The sequence below is a fragment of the Aythya ferina genome (genome assembly GCF_964211825.1).
Source record: "Aythya ferina genome assembly, contig: HAP1_SCAFFOLD_29, whole genome shotgun sequence".
Classification (NCBI taxonomy): domain Eukaryota; kingdom Metazoa; phylum Chordata; class Aves; order Anseriformes; family Anatidae; genus Aythya; species Aythya ferina.
Window position 1 is genome coordinate 534,716 of NW_028181463.1, and position 22,126 is coordinate 556,841.

General features: G+C 50.6%; 4 protein-coding genes across 4 annotated transcripts in view; 2 read left to right on the plus strand and 2 right to left on the minus strand.

Annotated features, from left to right (window-relative positions):
* LOC311427854 (olfactory receptor 14C36-like) overlaps positions 1-22,126 on the plus strand; it is a gene marked incomplete at both ends in the record, with an annotated part of 273,414 nt that overhangs the window by 132,306 nt on the left and 118,982 nt on the right. The gene's annotated exons all lie outside the window — the stretch shown is intronic.
* LOC311427935 (olfactory receptor 14C36-like) overlaps positions 1-22,126 on the plus strand; it is a gene marked incomplete at both ends in the record, with an annotated part of 105,548 nt that overhangs the window by 3,027 nt on the left and 80,395 nt on the right. The window lies entirely within an intron of this gene.
* On the minus strand, positions 5,217-6,137 carry LOC311427936 (olfactory receptor 14C36-like; the record flags this gene model as incomplete). The annotated part of the gene is made up of 1 exon (XM_084539515.1): positions 5,217-6,137. One exon carries the CDS (start codon positions 6,135-6,137, stop codon positions 5,217-5,219), a length of 921 nt encoding a protein of 306 aa, XP_084395641.1.
* Positions 14,052-14,972, minus strand: LOC311427937 (olfactory receptor 14J1-like; the record flags this gene model as incomplete). Its single annotated transcript, XM_084539516.1, has 1 exon — positions 14,052-14,972. One exon carries the CDS (start codon positions 14,970-14,972, stop codon positions 14,052-14,054), a length of 921 nt encoding a protein of 306 aa, XP_084395642.1.

The following is a 22,126-nucleotide window of genomic DNA, read 5'->3' on the forward strand; positions in this document are numbered from 1 at the left end:
TGCTGAGGGTTGAAGAACAGCAGGTGCCAATGGCTACCATGGTGGTGCACCTGAGGTAGTGCTGTGCTATCCAAGACTCTCTGATTGCCATCCATGAGCTGGGTCATTGACTGGAGAGACAAGGTGTAGATGCAGAGCTTGGCAGCATGGTTTAGTGATGGACTTGTCAGCACTAAGGTAAAGATGTATGACCTGGGTGATATGTCCCAGAGTAGTGTCAGGCACAATGCAATTCTTTTTGCCTTCTGCATCTATAGCACAGGAAGTAGGACTTTGCCCTACTATATTGACTGGGCAGCTCTTTTCACTTTATTCTACTTAGGTTTCTTTGTCTGGAAGGGGACAATTTCCCCAGTGAGGCCAATCCCATGGGTACAGCCAATAAAGATATGTTTTCTTTATTTTTCACCCTGAGTTTTCCACAGGTGACCCAAGATAGTCCGTGGATGTCCAGGTGTCTACTGAGAGTCAGGCTGAATTTCTCAGGATCCAATGGTCATTTCAGTCTTACTTTATTTATTTTATTTTATTTTATTTTATTTTATTTTATTTTATTTTATTTTATTTTATTTTATTTTATTTTATTTTATTTTATTTTATTTATTACTTTAATTGTTTCCCGAGGAACCCCTGACTTGTCTTAGAAAGGGTTTCATGTGCTGGGCTGGGCTGCAGTTACAGGGACGAAGACCACTGCTGGCAGTGGAGGTGTCAGACCTCCAGACTCTCATTTTCCTCCATATGGAGGTCTGCAAAGAAGTCACCCTGGATCAATAGCAATAGGAGAATGATGTTCAAAACTGAAATGCAGCAAAATTCAGCCTTTGAAATAAGAAAATCTTTTTATTAGGTGCTCTTTGAAATCTTCTTCCTTAATTACATCTTGCAAACTCTGCAAGTAGCTGCACAAGGCATGAAGTCTTAAAGACAACTATGAAAGAGATGTTAGGAGTTTCTTCATTTTAATGAGTTCCATTGTGTATTTTGGTGCTGAGTCTATGAAGCTCAGGTACTGAGAGGAGAGTGATGTAACCGCTTGAGCCAGGAAAAGTCAGGAGGAAAAGTTGAAGTGACTTGGAGTATTAATGGGCCCCTCTGAGGGCTGTTACTAACAAAGCCTCCCCAGGGATTTGTTAGGGCGGGTAATTGGAGGCCATGATTGCAGACAGGCAAAGCACTCTGCTGCTAAGTGTCTTGGTTGCTTTTGGTGATGCAGAAGGGCCAAGGGTTGGCCCCAGCCACTGGAACAGGAGATCCTGAACCCCCACATCTGGCTCAAGGCTCTTCCTGGGGTCTGTGGGATGTGGTGGGCAGGGTGATGCCAAGGGAAGAACAGTGGTATGTCACCTCTGAGCTGCTGTACATGGTTGCAAGGAGTCAATGAGGCCCCATTGCAACGAGTATAACATCTCTCCTCATAAGCTCTAACCAAGGAGACAAATATCTCAAGGTTCTTAGCACCTTCCTGTTGCGAAGCACGGACGAAAGCACGACAGACACCAGCAGAGTCAGATCATGCTTCACCATTTTATTGCCCGAATAGCCCAACTTTTATAGTGAATTTTACAGGGGTGGACAGTATTTCACACAAGATTATTGGTCAAAAGCACTCAGACAAACCGTTAAGAAAATAACACCACCTGCAAGAAAAGAACCCCCCTTTTGATTAGAAGTTAGGAAAACAACCCCCTTTGTGCTTAACGGCCACGTAGACCTAGTCCTTGAGGCCAGCTGTTGATAACAATATTATCTGAATTCCTTAATTGGGTGATGTGGGAGTCATTGCAGTGGGAGCTTCTCACAGTTACTCTGGCAGCTTGGTTTGCTCAGCTACAGCAGGCCCTGAGATTTCTAAGGCCTACCCCTGGTTGCTTAAAGCAAGCTTAGATCGAACAATTATGCCAATTCCCAACACCTTCCCTTTTTACCAGCACACTCTGCCTTCTCCTCTGAAGGCTTTCCTATGCTGCCCCACAATTTATCCTATTTCCTTGAAGTCTTCATACAGCCATCTCTGTTCACCAATTTGCTCTCAACTCTGGCTTTCTCTAATGTCTCGTCAACCCTCACGAGCTGTTCCTTGAAAGACAAAGCCATGGTCTGATCAGAGGGTGACCTGTGGGACAACAGCATGACCCTTTGAGTGACATTTCTTCCTCCTCGTGGCCAGTTCCAACCTTCCACGGCACACTTTGTGGCAAGATTTTTTCTCCTGCTCTTTCCTACTACCAAAGAAAGATCCATCAGGGTGGAAACCACTCCTGAATTAGGCATCCCAACCCAGCAGGCTCCTTGCGGCCTCTCAGCCAACCAGACACAAGTCACCTCAGCAGCAGCTTCCAAGCCATGGGCCTGCTGCTGGCCTTACAGCTTCTTGGCTAGACACAGCCAAGCCTTGTGCCTGCTGCTGTGCAGTCATGGACTCAAGCAGAAGGGACAGGACAACCCATCTGGGGGCCTCCTTTCTGTCTGGGTCCTCCTGGCTCTGGAGGCAGAGGGGATCCCCCAGTCAGCATGCCAAGCAGGTGCCTTCTGCTGGCCTAGCAGGGCCACTGCCAGATGTCAGCCCAAAAGTGCAGCTCCCAGGGAGAAGTCAAGGCTGACCTGCCACCTCCAGACACAAGTGACCTCACAGTCCCTTTCTGTGACACGTTCCTGCTGCTGCCCTATCAAGTGCAGAGACAGAAGTGACCTCACAGTCCCTGCCACAGTCACATTCCTCGTGCTGGGGCAGGAGATGATGAGGCAGAGCTGAGCTCCTCAGAGCATTCCCACCCATCTCCTCCTTGTGGCCCACAAGCTGATCAGGTCCATGGCCCAACACATTCATTTGGAATTAAGGTTTTGTTTAGGTCTCTTAAGCAGTTTTCTAGTGTTAAATAGACCATTTTAGTGCTACTATTAAGGGCAGAGATCAGAGTGATTAAGAGAGTAAGAGCTAGGATGAATCAGCTATGGGCTGAGTTTTGTCTTCTAGGGATACTTTGGGGTCAGTCATTAGAGTAGTGGATTCCTGTCAGGGTGCTGAGTAGCAATTAGGTTTAGGAAATAAGTTTACATGTTGAAGATGGGCAATAGCCTCATATAACTATTTAAAGTCACAGTTACAGCAGCATCAGCATAACCTGAACCCTCTTACCTCTACAAAATCCTTAATTTCTGCAGGCCAAGCCCCTGTTCCCTCCTCTCAGTCTTACATTTCTCCTGGCCAGGCTTCTCCTGATTTCCCCATATCAGTTATCTTTTTAGGGGCATGTTTATGATGCCTTTCATGATCTTAAACTATCTGTCAGTGTTCTGTTGGCTACTCTATTCCTGAGAAAAGCGCCACTTAAGCCACGATGGAAAAGGACACAAAACTCCATCAGAGCACCCTGCACAATGTGCCCAGCAGCTCTGCACTGCCACAAAAGTGTGGTTCCTCCCTACAAGTTTTCTTTCCAGAATGGCTCCTATGGCTCCAGGGTAACTTTTCCCAGGCACTCACTTCCCCAGACCACACCACTCTTGCCCGCAGGCCCCATGTGTCTCTCCAACCCTCCCTTCTGCCCCTGCAGTAGTGGCACCTCACTGCAGCAGGTTGGTGCATCTCCAGGCTCAGGGGTGTTTCCTGAGGGCCTGCCCTGTGTGGGGAGTGGTGGGGAGGAAGAGAGCAAGGTCATCTCCTGGGGCATGGCTGAGCACAGCCCAGACATCCCGCACCGTGGGCAGGCCCCTGCTCCCAGGCTGAGGCACACATGCAAGGTGGACATTTCTCCATCCACCCAGCTTCACGCAGGGACCTTCAGCCCTGTCCCCCATTCGGTACTCACCACTTCCTTCTCATCAACCCAGACATAGATTGCTTTCCATCTGGGGACTCAGGCAGGACTTTAAGGATCTGCTAAAGCCCTGAGTGTCCTTGTTTCTCACAGTCTTCTCATCCATTGTGGGGACAAAGACTGGCTGGGACTGCATTTCTCTCTGCAGATCAGGCCGTGTGGTGCTGTGTTTTTGATATGTGACCAGAGCAGTGTTGGTCACCTGTGGTTCTGATCGCTGTTCCTGAGCAGTGCTTGCACAGCATCAAGGCCTTCTCGGCTTCTCAGTCTACCCCAGGAGTCAGTTGGCTGCAGGTGGGCAAGAGGCTGGGAGGAGAACCTGCAGTGACAGCTGACCCAGCCTGAGCAGTCTGAGCAGCCCATGCACTCCTCAGATTCACCTTGTTTGTTACCTGAAACGACCTTGCACAGTCATTTTATGAGGTTCTAATCACTACCCACTCAGCACCCTGTCCCTGAAGATCCCCTGACATCTCCTGGAAGCTCCAGATTCCTCTCCAGGCTGACATCGGCCATCAGCCCCACTGCAGGGGGCACAGTCCCATGCAGATGAGTCCAAGACCAGTTGTCATCCCCTTAGGCAAGTGCTGCCACAACAGGAGTACTTAGTCCTGCCCTTGTTTCCACACAAACCACCCTGGGACTTTCATCCTGTGTCCTTCACTCCATGAAGATCCACAGGAAACAGAAGAGCAGGGAGCAACCCCTTGTCTGTGCTCCTGATAGCACATTTGGAAGAGGTGTCCAGGGTCCTGGGTTTGCCCTGAGCAAGACCCTCTTGTTACTGTGGTGCAAGCAGGGAGTCCAGCTGTGACCCAGGGCTGCACAGTGCCTGCTGCTGCCTGCAGGGACAGGGATGCCACTGTAGAGACAACAGGACTGTCACCAAGGTACACGACATATCAGGGCTTACCCAGAAAAAAAGAAGCACGTTGTGGAAACCAAAAGAGAATAGCAGTGACAAGGCCATGTCCTGCTGCTGGCCATGGTCATGGCTCCAGGGAAGCAGCAGCCGCAAACCAAAGGCAGCAGAGAGGCAGAGCCCAGCAGGCAGTGAGGGGCAGCCGCGAGGACCACCGGGGCTGCTCCTGCATGTGGCAGCTGGGCTCTTGGCCCTGAGCTCCTCCTGCGTGCTGGGGCTGCTCCCCCAGCTCCAGAGGAGATGGGAAGAGATGGCAGCTCAGACCAATGAATTTCTGATGACTTTCTTATTAGGTTTATCTACACAGGAAGCCATCTTCTACAGGAAAACAATTGACTTGTAGGGGGCTAGGAATAATATTTAATCAAATGTGAAGTATTGAGAGAAAATAATAAAACTGACATTTAATAATAGAAGACATCATATTATTTTCTTTCTCAGAAAGGCTGGGATTTCTAATATTAGGCATAGGATTATAGGTGAATTTGCTGAGTCCTGATGGAATCCCTTAGTTCCCAGTTCCTCAAGCTATAGATAAGGGGGTTCGCTACTGGAGGAACCACTGAGTACAGAACTGTGACCACCAGGTCCAGGGATGGGGAGGAGATGGAAGAGGGCTTCAAGTAGGCAAATATGGCAGTGCTGATCATCAGGGAGGTGACAGCCAGGTGAGGGAGGCACGTGGAAAAGGCTTTGTGCCGGCCCTGCTCAGAGGGAATCCTCAGCACTGCCCTGAAGATCTGCACATAGGAAACCGCAATGAAAAAAAAACAACCAAATGCTAACAAAATGCTAAACAGAATTGCCCAGACCTCTCTGAGATAGGAATCTGAGCAGGAGAGCTTGAGGATGTGGGGGATTTCACAGAAGAACTGGTCCACAGCATTGCCTTGGCAGAGGGGCAGGGAAAATGTGCTGGCCGTGTGCAGGACAGCATGGAGAAAGCCACTGCCCCAGGCAGCTGCTGCCATCTGGGCACAAGCTCTGCTGCCCACGAGGCTCCCGTAGTGCAGGGGCTTGCAGATGGCAACGTAGCGGTCGTAAGCCATGACAGTGAGAAGGGAAAACTCTGCATCAAAAAAGAAGACTAAAAAAAGTACTTGGGCAGCACATCCTTGATAGGAGATGTCCCTGGTGTCCCAGAGGGCATTGGCCATGGCTTTGGGCAGAGTGGTGGAGATGCAGCCCAGGTCGAGGAGAGCCAGGTTGAGGAGGAAGAAGTACATGGGGGTGTGGAGGCGGTGGTGGCAGGCTATGGCACTGAGGATGAGGCCGTTGCCCAGGAGGGCAGCCAGGTAGATGCCCAGGAAGAGCGCGAAGTGCAGGAGCTGCAGCTCACGCGTGTCTGCGAATGCCAGCAGGAGGAACTCGCTCACAGAGCTGATGTTGGGCATTCTCTGACTTTGTACTTGCTTGTCTGTTGAAGAGAAGGCAGAGCAATGTTAGAACAGACTTCTCTGAGGAAAATAGGAAATAAAACAGAAGGGTGGATAACTCAAAGTCAGACAAATGTCAGATCAATGAGCTTTGCAGTATCATTGCAAATAACTGAGCTGATTGGAAGGCAGACCTGCAAGTATTTCCCTCACTTTATTTTATCCCAGTTGCCCTATCCTAGTTGAGGTATTGGAGTTTTGAACTCCCTGACATTACTTGCACAGTCCTGGTTAAATCCAGTGGGTGCTAGGAGGCAAAAGGTCTGTCCCTAGGTGAAGACAGAGCAGAGCAGCTCTGCCCATCAGTCCTGCTCTCAGCTGCCCCGTGTCACCTTTCTGTGAGCTGCAGGATGATCCCACTCAGGTGTTTCCCTGAGAAGAAACTGCAGAGCAGAGAAGCTCCAGTCCCAGTGCAGATGGACAGAATCCTCACCTTGTCTGCAGGGGACTGATCAGGATTTCAGCTCTTCCCTCCCAGACAGGTGCAAAGGTCTCACTCCAGCTGCCCACAGACAGTCATCCAGCAGCATGGACACGGTCTTAGCACGGAGGTTTCTTCTTCTTGGGGCGCCTGGGTAACACAAGGATGCCACGAGAGAGCTGCATCCTACGGGAGAGCAGCCTGCAGCCCGGGAGGATGCCTCACAGACAGAGCTGGATAGCTGAAAGCTGGAGTGTCCCATATCCCAGCTGCACCCCCGGCAGGGTCTGGGGGAGGTTTGGCCACTCTGCTCATTGCTGTCCAGGGGCACTTGGCATAGGACACTGCAAGGGGCTTCTGCCAGGCTTCCTCACCTCGCACTGCAACCCAGCAGGACTCTCAAAGCCTACTGCATTGCCCACTGCCCTCTCAGAAACAACACCCAGCAGGAGACCCTTCCAGGACCTGCAGCTGCATGGCCCTGCAGCCAGACCCTTACCTCGTCAAGGGCTGTGCAGGTTTCTCCTGCAGGCAGCTCTCAGCATCCTCCCACTCCCAGCTGCCTCCAAGCCCTCTCTCCTTCTCTCCTCTCCCCATGACAGATGCAGTCAGAGCCCCCAGCCCTGCTGCGCTGTGCAGAGGAGCTGCTCCTGGCCACAGCTATATCTCTGCTTCATGGGACTTTCTGAAATGTGTTTTCTCTGTCCCACGAGCCCAGCCCAGCTCAGTAACAGAGGCCCAGCCCAAGGAATTGGAATCACCAATTAAATGAGCCCACAAGGAGTCAATTAGGCTCTGGTGCTTTAATGATTAGCTGTCTCCTCAAAAGCTTTAGTGGCAGAGACAATAGCCATAGCCATGGACCCAAATATCTCATAAGGCAGCTCTGTAGGAAGCTGGCCTGGTTCCTTGTGAGAAGGCACCACTGCTCATATGGTATCTTCATGGTGGAAACCCCTCCTGAAGTAGGCATCCAAAATCAGCAGGATCCTTGTGGCCTGGCAGCCAAGCAGACACAAATCACCTCAGCAGCAGCTTCCAAGTCAGGGGCCTGCTGCTGGCCTTGCAGCTTCTTCGCTAGACATAGCCAAGCCTTGTGCCTGCTGCTGTACAGTCATGGACTCAAGCAGAAGGGACAGGACAACCCATCTGGGGGCCTTCTTTCTGCCTGGGTCCTCCTGGCTCTGGAGGCAGAGGGGATCCCCCAGTCAGCATGCCAAGCAGGTGCCTTCTGCTGGCCTAGCAGGGCCACTGCCAGATGTCAGCCCAAAAGTGCAGATCCCAGGGAGAAGTCAAGGGTGACCTGCCACCTCCAGACACAAGTGACCTCACAGTCCCTTTCTGTTCCTGCTGCTGCCCTACCAACTGCAGAGATAGAAGTGACCTCACGGTCACTGCCACAGTCACATTCTTCCTGCTGGGGCCATGAGATCCTGAGGCAGAGCTCATCTCTCTGTCGTCCTCTATGGACTGGGGCTCACCTTTCTGGTTTAGAGAGTAAACAAAGTTTTAGTTGAAAGGTTTGGTGTTCTGTTTGTAGTGTCAGGTCTCTGGTTAGGGTATGGGCAAGCACTATGGATTAGGGTTTTGTTTAGGTCCAGCAAGAAGTCTAGGGATAAATAGAGCATTTTAATTGTAGTGTTAAGGGCAGGGATTAGGGTAAGCAAAAGAGTAAATGTAAGGGACAGGGGCTCTGCGCTGAGTTTTTCTTCAGGTGATCTTTTGAGTTCTGCTTTACAATAGTGGATTCTTGTCAGGATGTTGGACTAATGTTTAGGTTGAGGGATTATTGTTATTTTTTACAGGCCTTACAAGACTGAAGTCAGTTTTAACAGCAGCATCAACATTACACGAACCCTCTTATCTCTACAAAGGTAAGCTTCCGAGCTCCTCTTCCCTTCCTCTTTCCTCCCCCAAATCTCACATCTCTCCTGACTTTCCCATATCAGTCATCTAACTGGGATCAGTTTACTGATGGTTGTCATTACATCAGAGGGTCTGGGGTCTGTGGGGTAGGGAGCGATGCCTGTGATATCATGTGAAGGACAATGGTATGACACCTCCCAGTGTTTGCACAGGGTTGAAAGGAGAATTCATGGTCCCAATGCCATGAGGATAACACGTCTCCTCACAACCCATGGCCAAGGGGACAAAGGCGTCACTGCTGCTAAAACCTTCCATTCTTGTGAGAACCCCGTCTTCTCCTCTGCATGCTTTCCTATGCAGACCCACACTTCCCTGAAGGCTGCAGACAGACACTTCTCTTCCCCACCTTGCTCTCACTCCGGTATTCCCATGATTTCACTGCTGCCTCTCCACTCTCGCCAGCTGTTCCTTCAAACACAAGGGCATGGGCTGATCCAAACTCCCTCTGGGTGACCTCTGGACCCACTGCACAAGTGCCAGTGCCTCACCTTCAAGTCAAGAATTTCATCTGACTATCGAATCTAAACCTACCCTCTTGAAGTTTAAAACCATTCCCCTTGTCCTATGATAGAGTCATAGAAATCATAAAAATACAAAGTTGTAAAGAACCTAGAAGACCATTTAGTCCAACCGTCCTATCACTAATACTACCCACTAAGCTACTGAGCCATATATCCTCTTTGGGGAGGTCCCAACTGAATGGCGGCTAGCAAACATGATGCCCATCTACAAGAAGGGCCAGAGGGCAGACCCGGGGAACTATAGGCCTGTCAGTTTGACCTCAGTGCCAGGGAAGCTCATGGATTATCTTGTGTGCCATCACGTGGCACCTACAGGGTAAGCAGGCGATAAGGCCCAGTCAGCATGGGTTTATGAAAGGCAGATCCTGCTTGACGAACCTGATCTCCTTCTTTGACAAAATGACGCGCTTGGTGGATGAGGGAAAGGCTGTGGATGTGGTCTACCTTGAATTCAGCAAGGCTTTTGACACTGTTTCCCACAGCATTCTCCTCAAGAAACTGTCTGCTTGTGATTCGACTGTCGTACGCTTCGTTGGGTTAAAAACTGGCTGGATAGCCGAGCCCAAAGAGTCGTGGTGAATGGAGTCAAGTCCAGTTGGAGGCCGGTCACTAATGGCATCCCCCAGGGCTCGGTATTGGGTCCGGTCCTCTTTAATATCTTTATCGATGATCTGGATGAGGGCATCGAGTGCACCCTCAGTAAGTTTGCAGGTGACACCAAGCTAGGTGTGTGTGTCGATCTGCTTGATGGCAGGAAGGCTCCGCAGGAGGATCTGGATAGGCTGCACCGATGGGCTGAGGTCAACTGCATGAAGTTTAACAAGGCCAAGTGCCGGGTCCTGCACCTGAGGCGCAATAACCCCAAGCAGAGCTACAGGCTGGGAGATGAGTGGTTGGAGAGCTGCCAGGCAGAGAAGGACCTGGGAGTGATGGTGGATAGTCGGCTGAATATGAGCCAGCAGTGTGCTCAGGTGGCCAAGAAGGGCTAGGTGACCAGCAGTGCTAGGGAGGTGATCGTCCCCCTCTACTCAGCTCTGGTGAGGCCACACCTCGAGTACTGTGTTCAGTTTTGGGCCCCTCGCTACAAGAAGGACATCGAGGTGCTTGAGCGGGTGCAGAGAAGGGCGACGAAGCTGGTGAGGGGCCTGGAGAACAAGTCCTACGAGGAGCGGCTGAGGGAGCTGGGCTTGTTCAGCCTGGAGAAGAGGAGGCTCAGGGGCGACCTTATCGCTCTTTTTAGGTACCTCAAGGGAGGCTGTAGCGAGGTGGAGGTTGGCCTGTTCTCCCACGTGCCTGGTGACAGGACGAGGGGGAATGGGCTTAAGTTGCACCAGGGGAGTTTTAGGTTAGATGTTAGGAAGAACTTCTTTACTGAAAGGGTTGTGAGGCATTGGAACAGGCTGCCCAGGGAAGTGGTTGGGTCACCATCCCTGGAAGTCTTCAAAAGACGTTTAGATGTAGAGCTTAGGGATATGGTTTAGTGGGGACTGCTAGCGTTAGGTCAGAGGTTGGACTCGATGATCTTGAGATCTCTTCCAACCTAGAAATTCTGTGATTCTGTGATTCCACCCTGATGGAGCTTTCTGTGGTAGTAGGAAAGAGCAGGAGAGAAAAAACTGCCACAAAGTGCACCTTGGAAGGTTGGCACTGGCCATGAGGAGGAGGACGTGTCACTCAAAGAGTAGTGGTGTGGTGCCAGAGGTCACCCTCTGATCAGACCATGGCTTTGTGTTTCAACGAACAGCTGGGGAGGGCTGACGAGACATCGGTGTAAGCAAGGCATGAGAGCAAGATGGTGAACAGAGATGGGTGTCTGCAGCCTTCAAGGAAATAGGGCAAAGTGTTGGACAGCATAGGAAAGCCTGCAGAGGAGAAGGCAGAGGGTGTTGGTAAAAGGGGAAGGCCCCAACAGCTCTGAGGTTTTTGTCCCCTCGGCTAGAGCTTAGGAGGTAAGATGTTATATAAATTACAATGGGGCCTCATTGATTCCTTGCAATCCTGTGCAGCAGCTCAGAGGTGTCATACCACTGTTCTTCTCATGGCATCACCCTGCCCACCATATTCCACAGACCCCAGGAAAAGCCTTGAGCCAGACGTGGCAGTGCAGGATCTCCTGTTCCAGAGGCTGGGGCCAGACCTTGGCTCTTCTGTATCACCAAAACAAACAAAGACTTTTCTCAGCACAGTGCCTTTTCCTGTCTGCAGACATGGGCAGCAGTTATCTGCCCTAACATGTTCCTGGGGAGGCTTTGTTAGTAACTGCCCTCACTGGGGCCCATTAATACTCCAAGTCACTTTAATTTTTCCTTCTGACTTTACTTTCTCTAGCAGTTGCATCATTCTCCTCTCAGTACCTGAACTTCATCAACTGAGCACCAAAATACACCATGGAACTCATTAAAATGCAGAAACTCCTAACATCTCTTCGATAGTATTCTTCAAGCCTTCACGCCTTGTGCAGCTAATTGCAGAGCTTTTATGGCGTTGTTAAGGGAAAAGATTTCACAAAGCACATAACAAAAATATTTTCTTATTTCAAAGGCTGAATTTTGTTGCATTTCAGTTTTGAGCATCATTCTCCTCTTGCTATTGATCCAGGGTGATTTCTTTGGAGGACTCCATTGGGAGGAAAAGCAGAGCCTCCTGGTCTGACACCTGCACTGCCAGCAGTGGTCTTTGTCCCTGTAAGTGCAGCCCAGCCCAGCACATGAAACCCTTTCTAAGACAATTCAGGGGTTCATTGGGAAAGAATTAAAGTATAAAATAAAACAAATAAAATAAAATAAAATAAAATAAAATAAAATAAAATAAAATAAAATAAAATAAAATAGAATAAAATAAAATAAAACCAATAAAATAAAATAAAATGAAACCTAAAATAAAATAAAATAAAATAAATTTGAAATGACCATTGGATCCTGAGAAATTCAGCCTGAATCTCAGTACACGTGTGGACATCCATAGTGTCTATTGGGTCTTCTGTGGAAAACTCAGGAAGAAAATTAAAGGAAATATATCTTCATTGGCTGTAGCTGTACCCATGAGATTGGCCTCACTGGGGAAATTGTCCCCTTCCAGACAAAGAAACCTAAATTGAGTAATGTGAAAAGACCTGCCCAGTCAATGGAGCAGGGCAAAGTCCTACTTCCTGTGCTATAGATGCAGAAGGCAAAAAGAATTGCATTGTGCCTGACACTACTCTGGGACGTGTCACCCAGGTCAGGCAAATTTATCTTACTGCTGACAAGTCCATCACTAAACCAGGCTCCCAAGCTCTACATCTACACCTTGGCTCTCCAGTCGATGACCCAGCTCATGGATGGCAATCAGGGAGTCTCGGTTAACATGACGCTACCTCAGGTGCGCCACCATGGTAGCCATTGTCACCTGCTGTTCTTCAACCCTCAGCAAACCCCCAACAGAAGGGTTCTGTGGAAGGCCAAGCAAGGTAGACTCCAGTACTCTTGGGATGCCCCTGTCAGTCCATAAATACAGGTGGGTTCTACCTCTTTCTAGCTTGATGGCATTAGGCTATTCTGTGGTCCAGAGGAGCCTGACACATTTGTGGGTCTGTTGTGGCAGGCCATTAAATATACACAGTCCAGTAAACCAAATTGTCCCTTTCCTCCCCGCCTTCCCCTGGCTGGAAAGAAGACCCTTCTAGTCCTGCTCATAGTATTTATTACCGTGTCCGGTAGACGGCCCAATGGAAACACGTCCCACAACGGCAGGGGAGAGGGCACTGACAGCCAAGGGATGCATTTCAGTGCAGGATTTGGGGCCCAGCAGAGACGAGGAATCAAGGCAGTGGGTTTGAGGAGGCCAGCAGAAGCAACCCAAGGGGTGGTGCTGCTGGTGAGGACACGTTTGTGGCAGCAGCCGGAGTGGGCAGCAGCTGTGCGCAGGCGAGGGGAGGCCAGGAAGTGCATGGCAAGAGTGTTCCTGCCAACAGAGCCAAGGCCGGGGCCGAGGCCAAGGGCAGAGACAGGCCCAGGGCAGGGGGCTGCAAGGGCCATGCTGAGCTCCCTGCCCCTGCAGCAGCCGCCCTGGCCTTCAGCAGACGTGCTGACAGGCTGCAGGGAGGGGACGAATGCCCTGGGCCCCCTTCCTGCTCTGCCCAGGCCAGCAAGGGCCCAGAGCGGCCTCCTCTCCCCTGCCCCTGCAGCTCTGGGCTCCCTTCGTGCAGCCCTGGCTCTGCAGCACCAAGCCCTGCTGGGAGCCCTCCCCTGCATGCTGCCACCGCTCCCTGACGCTGCTGTTGCCCTCTGCCGGGCACTGCCCAGCCCAGCCCAGCCCCTGCCCACCTCTCCCCAGCTCCCTACCCTTACCTGCTCACCCTTTTGGCCCTTTCAACTGAAGGCCTCTGAGACCTTCGCACTGTGACCCAGCTGTGTGCCCTGACATTGCAGAGCTCCCATCAGTAAATCCATCCTTTGACTTAGCTTTACTGTGAAGATCCACTCACTGCCCACCCAACACAAGGCACACAGTGTCCCAGGATAACCCTTAGGATATTCTGGTGGCTCCCAATACATCCTTGATGCCACCAGTCCTGTCAAGTTTCAAACCCAGGAAGCTGCTTCTTGACTGGTCATGTTCTCCAGGGGCACTGGGCATCCACCAGTGATGACTCAGTCCAGCCCTCACTCCCTCACCCAAAACCTGGTTCCCCCATGCCCCTGTGTCCAGGTGGAACCCCAGTACAAGACCACGCCCTTCAGTCTGGTACTCCCTGATTATCTTCTGCAATCCAGTTTGGGAGCCCTGAGCACTGAGCAACTTCCTTTTACTATCAAGATACTACAACAAAGGCCAGGTGTCATTTAGGGATAAACACATTCAGAGATAGCCTCTGGCTCATGCAGAGAACTGGTTATCTGGAAAAGAGGAATGAAAGCACACATTTAACAGCAAGCAGAATTTTAAAGAATGCTCTACCCAAAGGTCAGAAATTGTCTGAGATTAACTTGAATAAAACTAGAAAAGTGAGATACCAATTTATTGCTAAATAAATATAATCAGTTTCTTCAGTGTGGCTTTCAGCTCCTGGTTCCTCATGCTGTAGATGAGGGGGTTCAGTGCTGGAGGCAGCACCGAGTACAGAAATGACACCACCAGGTCCAGGGATGGAGAGGAAATGGAGGGCGGCTTTAGGTAGGCAAACATGACAGTGCTGATAAACAGGAAGACCACAGCCAGATGAGGGAGGCACGTGGAAAAGGCTTTGTGCCGGCCCTGCTCAGAGGGCATCCTCAGCACTGCCCTGAAGATCTGCACATAGGACACCACAATGAAAACAAAACAACCAAATGCTAAAGAAACACTAAACACAAGTGCCCCAACTTCCCTGAGGTAGGCATCTGAGCAGGAGAGCCTGAGGATGTGGGGGATTTCACAGAAGAACTGGTTCATAGCATTGCCTTGGCAGAGGGTCAAGGAAAATGTAGTGGCCATGTGCAGGACAGCATTGAGAAAGCCACTGCCCCAGGCAGCTGCTGCCATCTGGGCACAAGCTCTGCTGCCCACGAGGCTCCCGTAGTGCAGGGGTTTGCAGATGGCAACGTAGCGGTCGTAGGCCATGACGGTGAGAAGGGAATACTCTGATGACATCAAAAACACAAAGAGAAATACCTGTGCAGCACATCCTTGATAGGAGATGGCCCTGGTGTCCCAGAGGGCATTGGCCATGGCTTTGGGCAGAGTGGTGGAGATGCAGCCCACGTCGAGGAGGGCGAGGTTGAGGAGGAAGAAGTACATGGGGGTGTGGAGGCGGTGGTCGCAGGCTATGGCGCTGAGGATGAGGCCGTTGCCCAGGAGGGCAGCCAGGTAGATGCCCAGGAAGAGCGCGAAGTGCAGGAGCTGCAGCTCGCGCGTGTCTGCGAATGCCAGCAGGAGGAACTCGCTCACTGAGCTGATGTTGGGCATTTGCTTTGGACATGGAGACTGCAAAATGAGAAACAAATATACATATATAGAGTCTTATGATTAAAGTCTTTGACTAAAATTCAGTAAATTCCCAGTGAAAGCCTTACATTCCCTGTTTCCAAGAGCACCTTTGTCTATCTCCCTGTCTGGAGCCCTGCTTTGTGTTTGCTGAGTGTCCTGTACACAGCAGCCACCTCTGCCCATCAGCCCCCAGTGGGACACATGCTCCACTGCACTGACAAATGTCATTGCTGTGGGGGCAAAGCTCAGCCAGAGGGCACATCCAGGAGGGCTGCTCTGTCCATCCCCTGGTGCCCAGCTGTTGGCTGCTTGCAGCACTCAGCTGGGGGATGGATGCACACAGAGGTTGTGTTGAAAAACCACATCCCCTTGTTTGCAGGTCCTAAAGAAGAGCTCAGAAAAACCCTGGTGCAGTGTGTAAGCAGAGTGAAAAGAAGGGATATTCTCACGTTCATCACTAACCTGTTTGTGTCTCAGTTCAATGCAATAGGAAGCTCAGTCACCAGTGCAAATCCAGCTACCCCATTAACATAGAGCCTGCCCCACAATCAGAGCAGGAAGAGGCAGGCAGAGAGTGCAGAAAGTGCCTTCTCTTTTCAGGCAGCCCCTGCATTGCCCTTCCTTTGCCCAAGCCCCTGGGCTCCCAGGCAGGCTGAGTGCAGGGACCCTGCTCTCCACCAGAGCCCTGGGCAGCCCTTCCTGCACCCCTGGCTTCTCCTTCCTCCAGGACCTGCAGCTGCATTGCCCTCCAGCCAGAGACTTACCGGGTTCAGGGCTGGGAAGTGTTCTCCCCCAGTGAGCTCTGTGCATCCTGCCACTTCTGCCTGCCTTTAAGCACTCTGTCTCTGCAGGCAGTGCCCCCAGCCCTGCTGCGCTGTGCAGAGGAGCTGCTCCTGGGCACAGCTGTCTCTCTGCACCACGGCCCTCTTGCCACGAGCTCTCTCTGTCCCATGAGCCTGGCCCAGCTCAGCAGCACAGCACCAGCCCAAGGCACTGCAATCACCCCTCTGGGGGCTTTGCTGATGAGCCCACGAACCTCAGGCACTCAGAGACAATTGAAGACATCTCTCCAGAAGTCCAAGTCAGAGGCAAGTTTCCTGCAGTGTGCCCCTGAGGGTCAGCACTGACACAGCCTCCCTTGGAGCTCGTTAGAGCAGAACCCTGGAGGCAGTGAGGACAAGGAGACAAAGGCTATGTGAAGGTGACACTGATGTGTAGGAAACACGGATGTGTTTCACCAAGCAGAAGGGTCAGGCCTTGTCCCTTGGCCCATAGGAAATGAGATCCTTTCCCTTGACAGGTTGCTCAGGGCTCTTTGTGGGGCAGTAGGAGATGGGGATGTGCATGGTCAAGTGAGGAGAATGGTACGACCCCTGCCTTCTACATGGGTTGGCGAGGAGTTAATTAGGCTCCGTTGCTTTGATTGTTAGCAGTCTCCTTATAAGGTTCAGTGGCAGAGACAACAGACATAGCCATGAACACAAATATCTCATAAGGCAGCTCTGTAGGAAGCTGGCCTGGTTCCTGGTGAGCAGGCACCACTGCTCGTATGGCATCCCTCGTGGTGCCTAAGACCCTCCTCAACCTGCGCACTGCTCACTCAGCAGGGTCCCAGTCTGCCCCCATGTGTGGGGTTCCTCTTCCTCTGCTGCATGACTGGGCTCTTCTTCTTGTAAATATCAAGAGGTTTCTCAAGGCAAAATCCTTCAGTTTCTAAAGATTCCCCCACACTGATGCTCCATTCTGTCAGCCATTCATGGCTGCAAGCAGACAGTACAACCTTTGTGTCATTGTGCTATCTCTGAGAAGACAGCAGCATCAGGAGCTGCAGGAAAGTTTGGATAATACAGGAGTAACCAATTGAATGGAATTGCAGCACAGAGTCACAGAAGGTAGGGGATGGAAGGCTGCCAGGTTCCACCTCTTCTGTGCTTCCTTCTCATGCATGCCGCCAGTTTGTCTGAAGCAGTGTCCAAAATGTTTGGGGCTCTGCAGGTGAAAATTGGAAGGGCCAAAGACAAGGTGGAGCTCAATCTGTATATAACTCTCAAAGACAAACACTGCTGAAAGAAATACTTTAAAAAAGGAGGATTAAGGAGAATCATCATCCTTTATTGGATGTGGGGGAAATCTGGTAAGGATCTCGAGATAAGGTAAAGGCTGAGGTACTTAATTCATTCTTTACCTCTGACTCTACCAGCAAGACCAGTTGTTGCTCTGGACATTTCTTCCTCCTCATGGACAGTGCCAACATTCCAGGGCACGCTTCGTGGGTTTTTCTCCTCCCCTTCTCTTTCCTACTACCAAAGTAAACTCCATCAGGGTGGAAACCAATCCCGAAGTAGGCATCCCAACCCAGCAGGCTCCTTGTGGCCTCTCAGCCAACCAGACACAAGTCACCTCAGCAGCAGCTTCCAAGCCAGGGGCCTGCTGCTGGCCTTGCAGCTTCTTGGCTAGACACAGCCAAGCCTTGTGCCTGCTGCTGTGCAGTCATGGACTCAAGCAGAAGGGACAGGACAACCCATGTTGGGGCCTTCTTTCTGCCTGGGTCCTCCTGGCTCTGGAGGCAGAGGGGATCCCCCAGTCAGCATGCCAAGCAGGTGCCTTCTGCTGGCCTAGCAGGGCCACTGCCAGATGTCAGCCCAAAAGTGCAGCTCCCAGGGAGAAGTCAAGGCTGACCTGACACCCCCAGACACAAGTGACCTCACAGTCCCTTTGCGTGACACGTTCCTGGTGCTGCCCTATCAAGTGCAGAGACAGAAGTGACCTCACATTCACTGCCACAGTCACATTCCTCCTGCTGTGGCTGGAGATGCTGAGGCAGAGCTGAGCTCATCAAAGCATTCCCAGTTATTTCCTCCTTGTGTCCCACAAACTGATCAGATCCATGGCCCCTCACATTCAGCTTTGAATGCCATTTGACTACACAGCAACCTCAGTTCCTGCCTTGCCCCAAGGTGCCAAGTGTCTTAAGGTAAGGTTTAGGAGGGGTGTTGAAGCTGAGAAGGTTAATGCACAGGTACAGGGACTTTCAATGTTATTTGTACATGTATGGTATTAGGGACTACGGCTCACCTATCTGAATTAAAGATTAAGGAATAATTAGTTTTTTGTGTTACCGAGTGTTTGGTATTCTGTTTAAGGTGTGACATCTGTGGTTAGGGTATTGTCAAGTTTTGTGGTCTAGGGTTTGTTTAGCTCTGTTAAGAAGAATGAAGTGATCTTTAAGGTCCCTTTGAACCAAAACCATTCTATGATTCTGTGATCCCATGTTTCTATGATTACCTGTGACACTGCTACTGTTGTCCTTACAAAGCTCATAATGTCTCTCCTCAGAGCTTTTAACCAAGATTTTTGGTTAGTCCAGCTGGCATCCTCTTACAAGTGGTGTCCCCCAGGGGTCAGTACTAGGACCTATCTTGTTTAAGGTCTTTATTGATGACCTAGATTAGTAAGTCTACAGATGACACCCAGTTGGGAGATAGTATTGATCTGCCTGAGGATCAGGGTCGTGCACTTTGGCCACAATAACTCCATGCAACGCTATAGGCTTAAGGCAGAGTGGCTAGAAGACTGTGAAAAGGAAAAGGATCTGGGAGTGTTGATGAACGCTCGGCTGAACATGAGCCAGCCGTGTGCCCAGGTGGCCAAATAGGCCAAGGGCATCCTGGCTTGTATTAGAAATAGTGCAGCCAGCAGGAGCAGGGAGGTGATCATCCTCCTGTATTCGGCTCTAGTGAGGCCACACCTCGAGCACTGTGTTCAGTTTTGGACCCTTGTTACAAGAAGGATATCGAGGCCCTGGAACATATCCAGAGAAGGGCAACCAAACTGTTGAGGGTTCTGGAGCACAGGTGTTATGAGGAGTGGCTGAGGGAACTGGGATTGTTTAGTGTGCAGAAGGGGAGGCTCAGGGGAGACTTTATTGCACTCTACAACTTCCTGAAGAGAGGTTGTGATGTAAGGCGGGGATCAGCCTCTTCTCTCAGATAACTAATGATAGGACTCAAGGAAATGGCCACAAGTTGTGCCTGGGGATGTTTAGATTAGGTATCACGAAAAACTTCTTCTCTCAAAGAGTAGTCGGGAACTGGAATGGTCTGCTCAGGGAGGTGGTGGACTCACTGACCATCACAGTGTTCAAGAAGAACCAGGACAAGGTGCTAGGAGATATGGCTCAGTAGCTTAGTGGGTAGTATTAGTGATAGGAAGGTTGGACTAAATGATCTTGTAGGTCCTTTCCAAATTTGTGTTTTTATGATTTCTATGACTCTATCATAGGACAAGGGGGATGGTTTTAATCTTCAAGAGGGTAGATTTAGATTCGATAGTCAGAAGAAATTCTTGACTTGGAGGTGAGGCACTGGCACTTGTGCAGTGGGTCAAGAGGTCACCCAGAGGGAGTTTGGATGAGCCCATGCCCTTGTGTTTGAAGGAACAACTGGTGAGAGTGGAGAAGCAGCAGTGAAATCATGGGAACAGCAGAGTGAGAGCAAGGTGGGGAAGAGAAGTGTCTGTCTGCAGCCTTCAGGGAAGTGTGGGACAGCACAGGAAAGCGTGCAGAGGAGAAGGCAGAGGGCTCTGACAAGAATGGAAGGCTGCAGCAGCACTGACATCTTTGTCCCCTTGGCCATGGCTTATGAGAAGACGTGTTGTACTCATGGCATTTGGACCATGAATTCTGCTTTCAACCTTGTGCAAACACCGGGAGGTGTCATATCACTGCCCTTCACATGATATTGTGGACATCACCCCCTACCCCACAGACCCCAGGAAGAGTGAGACACGGGGATGCTGGGGGTGCAGGTTCTCCCCTCCCAGTGGCTGGGGTCAGGCCTTGGCCCTTCTGCTTCACCAAAATAAACAGTGATTTTCTCAGAACAGTGCCTTTTCTTGTCTATAATCATGGCTTCCAGTTATCTGCCCTAACAATTCCCACAGGAGGCTTTGTGAGTAACCGAATAAAATAGCCCACAGAGTATTGAGTATTCTAATACTACAGAATAGTGTAGCCAACAGAGGTGACACAAGTACTCTGATATAATGACAGCCATCAGAAAGCTGATCCCAGTTAGATGACTGGTATGGGGAGGTCAGGAGTAGCCTGGCCAGGAGAAATGTGAGATTTGGGGGAGGGAAGAGGAAGGGAAGAGGAGCTCGGAAGTTTACCTTTGTAGAGCTAAGAGGGTTCCTGTAATGTTGATGCTGCTGTAACACTGACTTCAGTTTTGTAATGCCTTTAAACAATAACAATAATCCCTCAACCTAAACATTAGTCCAACATCCTGACAGGAATCCACTGTTGTAAAGCAGAACTCAAAATATCACCTCAAGAAAAACTCAGCCCGTAGCCCCTTTTTCTTACATTTCCTCTCTTGCTCACCCTAATCCCTGCTCTTAACACTAACATTAAATGCCCTATTTATCCCAAGACTTCTTGCCAGACGTAAACAAAACCCTAAACCATAATGCTTGCTCATACCCTAACCAGAGACCTGACACCACAAAGAGAACAGCAAATCTTTCAACTAAAAATTTGTTTACTCATAAACCAGAAAGGTAAGTCCCAGTCCGTACAAGACAACAGAGAGATGTGGTGGTTTTACTCAGATGTGCAGCCGAGCTCCACCACAACCGCTCTCTCACTCCCCCTCTCCTCAAATAGGAAGCGGGAGAAAATACAACACAGAGAACTCGAGGTTTGAGATAAGAAAGTTTTAATTAAAGGGAAAGGGAATGGGGAGGAAAAAACAGACACAAAAGAAGCAATCAGTCCGCGCGGAAGCACAGAGAGAGAAAAAATTATTCTCTACTTCCCATCAGCAAGCGGTGTTCGGCCACGTCCTGGGAAGCAGGGCCTCAAATGCGTAGTGGTTTTTCAGGAGGAACAGCCCCCTCCCCCACGAGAGCTCCCCCTTTTATTGCTGAGTGTGACATCAGGTGTTATGGAATATCCCTTTGGTTGGTTTAAATCAGCTGCCCCAGCAATGTCCCCTCCCCATCACTTGCCCAATCCCAGCCTGCTGGCTCCTGGGGGGCTTGGAAGGAGTCCTGATGCTGTGCCAGCACTATGCAGCAATAGACACAACACTGGAGCGATATCAGTGTTGTTCCAGCTACGAGTGCAGAGCAAAGCACTGTGTGGGCTGCTGCAGGGAAAAGGTGACTCCAGCTCAGACAGACCCAACACAAGAGGTCAGCTGTACCTCAGGATCTCCTGCCCCAGCAGGAGCAATGTGACTGTGGCAGGGACTGTGAGGTCACTTCTGTCTCTGCACTTGATAGGGCAGCAGCAGGAAAGTGTCACAGAAAGGGACTGGGAGGTCACTTGTGTCTGGAGGTGGCAGGTCAGCCTTGACTTCTCCCTGGGAGCTGCACTTTTGGGCTGACATCTGGCAGTGGCCCTGCTAGGCCAGCAGAAGGCACCTGCTTGGCATGCTGACTGTTGGCATTGTTTCCTTGCAACACTGCAGGGCTGCGGAGGTGTCAAAATGAAGTTCTTCTAGTAGCATCACAGTACCCACCACATCCCACAGACCCCAAGACTAGCCCTGATCCAGACACGGGTGTGCAGGATCTCCTCTCCCAGTGGCCCTGGTAAGGCCTTGGCTCTTCTTCACTGAAACCAACCAAGTCTTTTCTCAGCACAGTGCTTTGCCTGTCTGTAACCATGGCCTCCAATTATCTGCCCTAACAAGGCCCTGGGGAGGCTTTGTTAGTAACAGCCCTCAGTGGGGCCCATTAATACTCCAAGTCACTTCAAGTTTTCCTTCTGACTTTAGCTTCTCAAGTGGTTACATCACTCTCCTCTCAGTACCTGAGCTGAGTACAGGGGGACGATCACTTTCTTAGCCCTGCTGGCCACACTGCTTCTTATACAAGCCAGGATGCTGTTGGCCTTCTTGGCCACCTGAGCACACTGCTGGCCCATATTCAGTCGACTATCAACCAGTACTCCCACGTCCTTCTCTGCCAGGCAGCTCTCCAACCACTCATCTCCCAGCCTGTAGCTCTGCTTGAGGTTGTTGAGCCCCAGGTGCAGAACCCGGCACTCTGACCCCAGAAAACAGAAGAGCAGGAAGCAACCTCTTGGCTGTATTCCGGGCAGCAGCTTTGGAGAGATGTCCAGGCTT